At 51.6% G+C, this 9,873-nt stretch overlaps 1 protein-coding gene across 1 annotated transcript; it reads right to left on the bottom strand.

Moving 5' to 3' along the window:
• Positions 1-226: 226 nt before the first annotated feature.
• On the bottom strand, positions 227-5,817 carry LOC129045024 (rho guanine nucleotide exchange factor 18-like). The gene is made up of 4 exons (XM_054503316.1): positions 5,440-5,817; positions 2,795-2,945; positions 1,932-2,046; positions 227-288 (listed from the first exon to the last, which is right to left on the bottom strand). Exons 1-4 carry the CDS (start codon positions 5,664-5,666, stop codon positions 227-229), a joined length of 555 nt encoding a protein of 184 aa, XP_054359291.1. The 5' UTR covers positions 5,667-5,817.
• Positions 5,818-9,873: the final 4,056 nt, after the last annotated feature.

Here is a 9,873-nt window from a genome sequence, read left to right as displayed (position 1 = left end):
TGATCATGTGAGCTAATTCCCCTTATATATCCTATTGGTTCTATCCCTCTGGTGAACCCTAATACAGTGTCTCCCCGTTCCATTTAGCATGATTACAGGGACGGGAAAATATGTTAGGGGCTGGAAGATGGTTCTCTGGAAGGAGGTATCAGGCAGGGTCCTGAAGGCAAGACCCTCCAGGCTCTGTCATGGCAACTTTGTCCCTCCCCCACCATGAGGCAGAAACTCACACGTGATCTGGTTCCACGTGGTCTTTTTCCATGCACTCCAGCACTGGAGGTTCCAGGCCTGGAAGAAGCCCCCCATCCCAGGAAGCACAGTTGTGAGGAGCTCTGGGACAGGACCAGCCCAGCAGAGCCCTCCCGGATGCCACCCTGGGCCCCTGCAGAACTGGAGGCCATGCAGACAGGGCCTGTACTCTCAGGCAACAGAGACAAGAAGAGGACAGAGAGCCAGGGACAAACCCAGGTGTCCCCAGTGTCTCGTGAGTGCTTACAACCTACTAAGTGCTTTACGTGTGTGAGATGAGCAGACTCTCCAAGTGGCCTTAAGGAGATATGCTTATTGTCCCCCCTCCTCTTTTTTTCCTTAGACACAGTCTCGCTCTGTCACTCTGGCTGGAGTGCAATGGCTCAATCTCAGCTCACTGCAATCTCCGCCTCCTGGGTTCAAGCAATTCTCTTGTCTCAGCCTCCTGAGTAGCTGGGATTACAGGCACACACCACCATGCCTGACTAATTCTTGTATTTTTATATTTTTAGTAGAGATGGGGTTTTCACCATGTTGGCCAGGGTGGTCTCAAACTCTGGACCTCAGGTGATCCACCTGCCTCGGCCTCCCAAAGTGCTAGGATTACAGGTGTGAGCCGCTGCACCAGGACTTTTTTTTTTTTTTTTTTGAGACGGTTTCACTTTGTCACCCAGAGTGGAGTGCAGTCCTGCCATCAGAACTCACTGCAGCCTTGACCTCCTGGGTTTAAGCGATCCTCCCATCTCAGCCTCCAAAGTAGCTGGGACTACAGGTGCACACCGTCATGCCCAGCTAATTGATTTTGTATTTTTAGTAGAGACAAGGTTTCGCCATGTTGCCCAGGCTGGCCTCGAACTCCTGGGCTCAAGCTATTCACCTGCCTCAGCCTCCCAAAGTGCTGGGATTCCAGGTGTGAGCTGCTGCACCTCTTCTAATAGAGGAAGACACAGAGGCTCAGAGACTTGTTATGTGTTTAGATTCCAGGTTTGTCTGATGCCACAGAGGTGCAAGATCTCAGGATAAAAATTCAGAGATAAAGAAAGAGATAAAGAAATAGTCAGAATGCCGGGCGCGGTGGTTCATGCTTGTAATCTCAGAACTTTGGGAGGTTGAGGCAGGCCGATCACTCGAGGCCAGAACTTTGAGACCAGCCTGGCCAACATGGCGAAACCCTGTGTCTACTAAAAATACAAAAATTAGCCGGGCATGGTAGTGGGTGCTTGTAGTCCCAGCTACTTGGGAGGCTGAGGCAGGAGAATTGTTTGAACCCAGGAGGCGAAGATTGCAGTGAACTGAGATTGCACCACTGCACTGCAGCCTGGGCGACAGAGCAAGACTCCATCTCAAAAAAAAAAAAAAAAAAAAGTCATAGAGAGAAGAGAGAATCTTGGGGACAAGGTCATTGCAATGGGGCAATCTCACACTGGCTCAAGAGCTGCAGGGAGAGGAGGAGGGACAGATGCTGGAGGTCTCTTCCTCTCTCTGGCTTCCCCCAGCGTTCTGCTCAGTCCCTGCCCAGGGGACCCTAAGCCAACTCCCTTCCCTTCCCTGGGGCCCATCTGGAGCCCCATCAAGGGGACCCTCCAGGATGAAGGATGAAACCCCAACAGGGTTTCACCATGTTGGCCAGGCTCCTCTTTCCCTGACTTGGTTTGAATGAAGGAAACTCCCAGGCTGGCTACCTTGAACAGGTGGAGTGGGCACTTCCAAAACCGGAGAGATTTCCGGAGGGCGGATCTCATAGAAGGACACAGGAACAGACCTTGACCTCACTCTTTTCTTGGGGCTGTCCCATTCCTGCAGGGAATTAAACATCTCACTAAGCTGGGAAGGCAGCCTGAACTGCAGGCAGGTTCCCTAGATTGAGGGGACCCACCCACAGCCAGGGCCACCTCCACAGAAATGGGGTGACACACTCATCCAAGCCTCAGCCTCCAGCCACTCCCCGCAGCCATAAGACATGGGTTCAGCCACCCCCTCCCCAGCCACAGGGCTGTAGTCCTGGCCGAGAAGCCTCCAGCTCTGAGCTGGAGCCCCAGGTATCAGAGCCACAGGTTCCAACAATGGCCAGGAATTTCCCCCAGCGTCCTTTGTGATCACAGCCAAAGATGTCTCAGCCACCAGCCACAGCTCCAAGCATGCATTCCTCAGGTGTGAGCTGGGATCTCAGGTCAGAGAGAAATTCTCCTTAGCTGTATACCCCAACCATAGACACAGCTGCCTTCCAGCTGCAGGCTACACTCCAGGCAAAGATCCTCCAAGCCTGGCTGAAACTGCAAGATAAGACATCCCCCATCCCCTTGTCTCCAGCCCTTGGGTTGGAGTCATGGCCATGCATAGCCTGCCTTAGATGCTTACCCAGGGAAAACCCTTCAGGCCTGGGCTGGAATCTTAGGACCCAGAGAGGACCACAGATAAGCAGCCTCCACCCTGCCATGGTGGGTAAGCGCCACCAGCCCTGGCAAGTCTCTCCTTCTTACCCACAGCACTGGCTTCTAGACCCAAAAGTGTGCTATTGTCAGGGGTGGCTGCAGGTTATACCCACTTTGCCTGGGGTCTCTGCAGGGGTCCCGCCCCCAGACAGACACCCTTGAGTCCAGGTCTTCAGCCCTCCTCCTGGCAGGTTCAAAGCAAGGCTGGCCAGTGTTCGGGGGAGACAGGGTTCCTCATCCACAGTTGAGGCATCGAGGCTGAGCCTAGTGGGAGAAGACAGGGTACTGGGGCTTCAGCAGGTCTTGCCCACCTGGCTGCTGCCCCAGGCATCTAGGGGGGCTTGAAAGAACATGCAAGGGGGTCCTTCCAGGACAGGGAAGGGTGCACAGGCCACAGAAAGGGGTCCAGACCTCCCAATATGAGAGGAGTGGGTGACAAGGGGGAGGGGATAAAGAAAGCCAGCCTGGTTAGATTTGTTGGAGCTACGTTTGCCTCTCAGATAGTTTTTGCACAGACTGGTTTTCCTTTTCTTTTCTTTTCCTTTCTTTTTTTTTTTTTTTTGAGACAGAGTCTCACTCTGTCACCCAGGCTGGAGTGCAGTGGCACGATCTTGGCTCACTGCAACCTCTGCCTCCCAGGTTCAAGCGATTCTCCTCCTTCAACCTCCCAAGTAGCTGGGATTACAGGCACGTGCCACCATGCCTAGCTAATTTTTGTATTTTTAGTAGAGACGGGGTTTCACCATGTTAGCCAGGCTGATCTCGAACTCCTGACCTCAAGTGATCCGCCCGACTCTGCCTCCCAAAGTGCTGGGATTACAGGCGTGAGCCACTGCACCCGACCTGAATTTCTATGTGGGATGACTTGGAAGGGGTTGAGGGACACGGGTTAGGGGTGGCTAGAGCACCCCCCACCTCTACTATTTGGTGCTGCCACTGTGGGGTGTATGGTGTCTCACACATTTCCCTTTTGATCATAACTGCATGGCTGGCTTCATGCGTATGGACGCAAGCAGTATGCAGATCACGTTTAGGCTTATATGCGTGGGTCTGATGGGTGCTGAGCATGGCCGTACTCTCAGCAGGTGTGCAAATTTAGGTTTTTGTGTGCTTGCAGTGTGTGCATACAGTCGATTTTTTTTCTTCCTTTTTTTTTTTCGAGACAGAGTCTCGCTCTGTCGCCCAGGCTGGAGTGCAGTGGCATAATCTTAGCTCACTGCAACCTCCATCTCCCGGGTTCAAGAGATTCTCGGGCCTCACCTGTAGCTGGGACTACAGGTGTGCACTACCACACCAGGCTAATTTTTGTATTTTTAGTAGACAGGGGGTTTTGCCATGTTGACCATGGCTGGTCTTGAACTCCTGACCTCAGCTGATCCACCCGCCTTGGCCTCCCAAAGTGCTGGGATTACACGTGTGAGCCACCGCGCGCGGCCTCACATGCAGTTTTCAGTTTGGGCTCGTGCATGCTCAGTCACTTGCACAGGCTCTATGTTCATGCATGTACAAGTTAGAAGAGGGTTTTTTGGGCTGCCTCTGATGGTGCAGACACCCCTCATGGCCCTAGAGCAGGGATCCCCAACTCCTGGGCCACAGACTGGTACTAGTCTGTGATCTTTTAGAATCCGGACTGCAAAGCAGAAGGTGAGCGCAGGCGTGTGAGCGAAACTTCATCTGTATTTACAGCCACTCCCCGTTGCTCACATGACTGCCTGAGCTCCGCCTCTTGTCATATGAGTGGCAGCATTAGATTATCAAAGGAGCAGGGGCCCGGCATGGTGACTCGTGCCTGTCATTCCAGCACTTGGGAGGCTGAGGCAGGAGGATCCCCTGAGGTCAGGAGTTTGAGACTAGTCTGGCCAACATGATAAAACTCCGTCTCTACTACTAAAAATACAAAACATTAGCCGGGTGTGGTGGTGTGAGCCTGTAGCCTGGGCAACAGAGTGAGATTCTGTCTCAAAAAAAAAAAAAAAAAATTCTCATAGGAGCAGGAACTGTATTGTGAACGGCACATGAAAGGGATCTAGGTTGCACACTCCTTATGATAATCTAGGCTGGGTGCGGTGGCTCACGCCTGTAATCCCAGCACTTTGGGAGGCCGAGGCAGGCGGATCATGAAGTCAGGAGTTCGAGACCAGCCTGACCAACATGGTGAAACCCCGTCTCTACTAAAAATGAAAAAATTAGCTGGGTGTGGTGGTGCACGCCTGTAATCCCAGCTACTCGGGAGGCTGAGGCAGGAGAATTGCTTGAACCCAGGAGGCGGAGATTGCAGTGAGCCGAGATCACGCCACTGCACTCCAGCCTGGGCAATGGAGTGAGACTCCATCTCAAAAAAAACAAAACAAACAAACAAACAAACAAAAAAACAAGAGAATCTAGTGCCTGATGATCTGTCACTGTCTCCCATCACCCCCAGAATGGACTGTCTAGTGCAGGAAAACAAGCTCGGGGCTCCCACTGATTCTACATAATGATGAATTGTATAATTATTTCATTATGTATTACAATGTAATAATAATATAAATAAAGTGCATGATAAATGGAATGTGCTTGAATTGTCCAGAAAGTATCCCCTGTCCCCCTGGGTCTATGGAAAAATTGTTTTCCATGAAACCGGTCCCTGGTACCAAAAAGGTTGGGGACTATGGCAGGTGCAAGGGGCGGCTTGTCTTAGGACCTGGCTCTGGCCGTCTGGACCTCTGCCCTGTCCCAGGGGTGCATTGTGGGAAGCAGGCAGCAGTGGGGAACTGACCTCTGCCATCTCTCTGAGCAGCTCCGTGACCTCTCCCAGCTGCGCCGCCTTGACCGGTCTTGGGACCCTGCCAAGCTGGAGAAAAGAGAATCCCTTCCTAGTTCTTCACCGGTGAGGTGGCTGTCTGGGGTCTCCCCAGGCTGGTTGTGGGAAGGGGCCCCAAGGCCCAGGTCCTGCAGATACTCCCTGCCCTGAAGTGCCCCCAAATCCAGGCTGAGGTCCTCCATACTCTCGCTGAGCCGCCTGGGAAAATCATCCTCTTGTAGGTTGGGAGGGTGAGGAGGGAGAAGAAGACATTGACCAAGGGGCAGCAGAGCCTGGGGTGTCTTGACCACAAGGTCCCTGCTCCCAACATCTGGACCCTGCCTGTCCCCCACCTGTTCCTCCTGGGCTCAGCACCCTTCTCACAGCGGGTGGGATGGATGGGAGGGAATAGTCCCCCAGTCCCCTGTCTAACCTGGACCTTCAAGAGCTCACCCCCACAAAAGGGCCAGAAGTCTGGTCTTCCATGCCAGATTCCCCTACTTCTAGCCTTGGCAAAGCACTTCTCGTCACTGAGTTTCCATCTGATTATCTCTCTCTCTCTCTTTTTTTTTTTTTTGGTACAGTTTCTGCTCCTGTTCCTATTCTTTTTCCTTCCCTTCTTTTGTCCTTCACTTCCCTCTTCTCCTCCCAGTCATTCTATTTGTCATTCTGTCCAGCCAGGGCACCTGCCTTTTCTTCTTGCAAAACCTCCTCTCCCACCCGGCCCATCCTGAGTCTGTCTGGTGAACTCCTATGCATCCGTCAAAACCCAGCTTGGGCATGCCCCCCAGGTTGCCTTCCTGACTCCTCAAGGTTGGTAAGGTGCCCCTCCTCTGGGCTGTCAGGATCTGCAGGACAGGACTTGTCCTTTTCCAGGCATTTGTTAGGACTGTCTGCACACAGGGTTTGGTGGGTAGGTGGGCGAGTGGGCTTCCCCCATGGCTCCATGCAAGGCCAGTGCTGAAATGTGGCTCCAGGCATCCATGTGATCTCAGGCAGCCCTTGGTGGATGCTCTCAATTTGTCAGCTGCAGATCTTTGCTGGCAGGAGGCAAGGGGCCAGTGTCCACACCTGTCTTGGGATGAGGAAGGAGGAGCTACGCAGGGTTTGCCCTTTACCCGGAACTCACCCATGTTGATGTCTTTATAGATTTGGCCCCTCCCTTCTTTTTATTGCAGTGAAATACACATCACATAACATTTATCATCTTAACCTTTTTTTTTTTGTTTGAGATGGAGTCTTGCTCTGTCGCCCAGGCTGGAGTGCAGTGACACGATCTCAGCTCACTGCAACCTCCACCTCCCGGGTTCAAGTGATTCTTCTGCTTCAGCCTCCTGGGTAGCCAGGATTACAGGCACCCACCATTATGCCCGGCTAATTTTTGTATTTTTAGTGGAGATGGCGTTTCACCACGTTGGCCAGGCTGGTCTCGAACTCCTGACTACAGGCAATTCGACTGCCTTGGCCTCCCAAAGTGCTGGGACTACAGACATATGCCACCGCTCCTGGCAAATTTTTATATATCTTTTATTAGAGATGGGGTTTCACGATGTTGGCCAGGATGGTCTTGAACTCCTAGCTTCAAGTGATCCGCCTGCCTCAGCCTCCCAAATTGTTGGGATTACAGATGTGAGCCACTGTAGCCGGGCCCACATCTTAACCATTTTTAAGTGTCCAGTTCAGTATCATTAAGCACATTCCCATTGCTGTGCAACCATCACCTCCATCTGTCTCCAGAACTTTCTCATCTTCCCAAACTAAAATTCTATTCCCATGAAATACTCCCTCCTCATTCCCCTCCCCAGCCTCATTCTCCTCCCCAGAAAGGTGGTACCCACCTTTCTACTTTCTGTCTCCATGAATCTGACCAGGCCTGGCGTGGTGGCTCATGTCTTGGAATCCCAGCAATCTGGGAGGATCACTTGAGCCTAGGAGTTTGAGACCCGCCTGGACAACATAACAAGACCCTATCTCTACAAAAAAATTTAAAAGTGAGCTGGGCATGGTGGGAGGCTCCTGTAGTCCCAGCTACTTGGGAGGCTGAGGTGGGAGGATCACTTGAACCTGGGAGGTCAAAGCTGAAGTGAGCTGTGATCGTGCTACCACACTCTGGCCTGGGTGACAAAGCAAGACCCTGTCTCCAAAAAAAAAAAAAAAAAAAAAAAGCCGGGGGGGTGGGGGTTGGTAAATCTATGAACCCGACGAGTCCAGAGACCACCTACGAGTAGAATCAGACAGTATTTAATTTATCCTTTTCTGTCTGGTTTATTTCACTGAGCATAACATCCTCACGGTTCCTCCACATCGCAGCATGTGTCAGAATTTCCTTCCTTTTTAAGGTTGAATTGTATTCCATTGTGTGGATGGATCACGTCGCATTTATTCATCCATCCATCAACGGACACCTGGGCTCTTTCCATCTGTTGGCTCTTGTGAATAACGCTGCTATCAACATCAGTGTGCAAATATCTGTGAGTCCTTGCTCTCAGTTCTTCTGGGAAGATACCCAGAAGTGGAATTGCTGGATCATATGGTAATTTTATTTTTACATTTATTTATTTTTATATTTATTTATTTATTTATTATTATTTTTTGAGACGGAGTCTCGCTCTGTTGCCCAGGCTGGAGTGCAGTGGTGCAATCTCAGCTCACTGCAAGCTCCACCTCCTGGGTTCACGCCATTCTCCTGCCTCAGCCTCCCGAGTAGCTGGGACTACAGGCGCCCGCCACCACGCCCGGCTGATTTTTTTGTATTTTTAGTAGAGACAGAGTTTCCCTGTGTTAGCCAGGATGGTCTCGATCTCCTGACCTCGTGATCCACCCACTTCGGCCTCCCAAAGTGCTGGGATTACAGGCATGAGCCACCACACCCGGCCCCTATTTTTTATTTTTTGAGACAGAGTCTTGCTCTGTCGCCCAGGCTGGAGTGCAGTGGCACCATTTCGGCTCACTGCAACCTCCGCCTCCTGGGTTCAAGTAATTCTCGTGCCTCACCCTCCTGAGTAGTTGGGATTACAGGTGTGCACCACCATGTCCGGCTGATTTTTCTATTTTCAGTAGAGACACAGTTTCATCATGTTGCTGAGGCTGGTCTCAAACTCCTGATTTCAGATGATCCTCCCCCGCTCAGCCTCCCAAAGTGCTGGGGTTACAAGCGTGAGCCACTGCGCCCAAACTAATTTATTTTATTTTTTGAGACAGCATCTCCCTCTGTCTCCTGGGCTGGAGTGCAGTGTCACAATTGCATGGCAATTTTAGGTTTAACTTTCTTTTTTTTTTTTTTTTTTTTAATTTTTTTGAGATGAAGTCTCACTCTGTCTCCCAGGCTGGAGTGCAATGGCATAACCTCAGCTCACTGCAACCTCTGCCTCCCAGGTTCAAACAATTCTTCTGCCTCAGCCTCCCAAGTAGCTGGAATTACAGGTGCCTGCCACAATGTCCGGCTAATTTTTGTATTTTTAGTGGAGACAGAGTTTCACCATCTTGGCCAGGCTGCTCTTGAACTCCTGACCTCATGATTCACCTGCCTCAGCCTCCCAAAGGGCTAGGATTACGGTCGTGAGCCACCATGCCCAGCCAATTTTAGGTTTAACTTTCCTTTATTTCTTTTCTTTTCTTTTTTTTTCCCTGAGACGGAGTTTCACTCTTGTTGCCTAGGCTGGAGTGCAATGGTGCGATCTTGGCTCACCGCAACCTCCGCCTCCCGGGTTCAAGCGATTCTCCTACCTCAGCCTCCCGAGTAGCTGGGATTACAGGCATGTGCCACCACGCCCGGCTAATTTCGTATTTTTAGTAGAGATGGGGTTTCTCCATGTTGCCCAGGCTGGTCTCGAACTCCCTACCTCAGATGATCCATCCGCCTCGGCCTCCCAAAGTGCTGGGATTACAGGCATGAGTCACCACACCCGCCTAATTTTGGATTTTTAGTAGAGACATGGTTTCACCATCTCGGCCAGGCTGCTCTTGAACTCCTGACCTCATGATTCACCCTCCTCGGCCTCCCAAAGTGCTGGGATTATGGGCATGAGCCGCCGCGCCTGGACAATTTTAGGCTTAACTTCCTAAGGACTCACTCTACTGTTTCCACAGCCTGCCTTCTTGAATCTCTCCTTTGTGGCCACTGTCCTCGTTTCCCTCCCTCCTCCCTGCTGACTCCTCCTCTGCCTCCTCTTTCTCCCTCTGCCTTTTGATCACCAGGGTCCCTCTTTCTCGGTCTCTTTCTAAAGAGCCACAGCTCTAGCTCTGGCTGGCCCTCATGTGACTTGGGCGGCAGCCTCCTTTCAAATTCCCACTTACCCCCAAATGGCTCCATTCCTACCCCCAGTGCCTGGACAACCTCCTACTGTCTTTTCTGTCGCTGCCCCCGAAGGATTTTTGTGTCTCTGGTTTTCATCCTCCTGTAAATATAAA

Source organism: Pongo pygmaeus, chromosome 8, assembly GCF_028885625.2.
Source record: "Pongo pygmaeus isolate AG05252 chromosome 8, NHGRI_mPonPyg2-v2.0_pri, whole genome shotgun sequence".
NCBI lineage: Eukaryota > Metazoa > Chordata > Mammalia > Primates > Hominidae > Pongo > Pongo pygmaeus.
The sequence above is the reverse complement of the archived record's forward strand: the minus strand, read 5'-3'. Positions and strand labels throughout refer to the sequence as shown.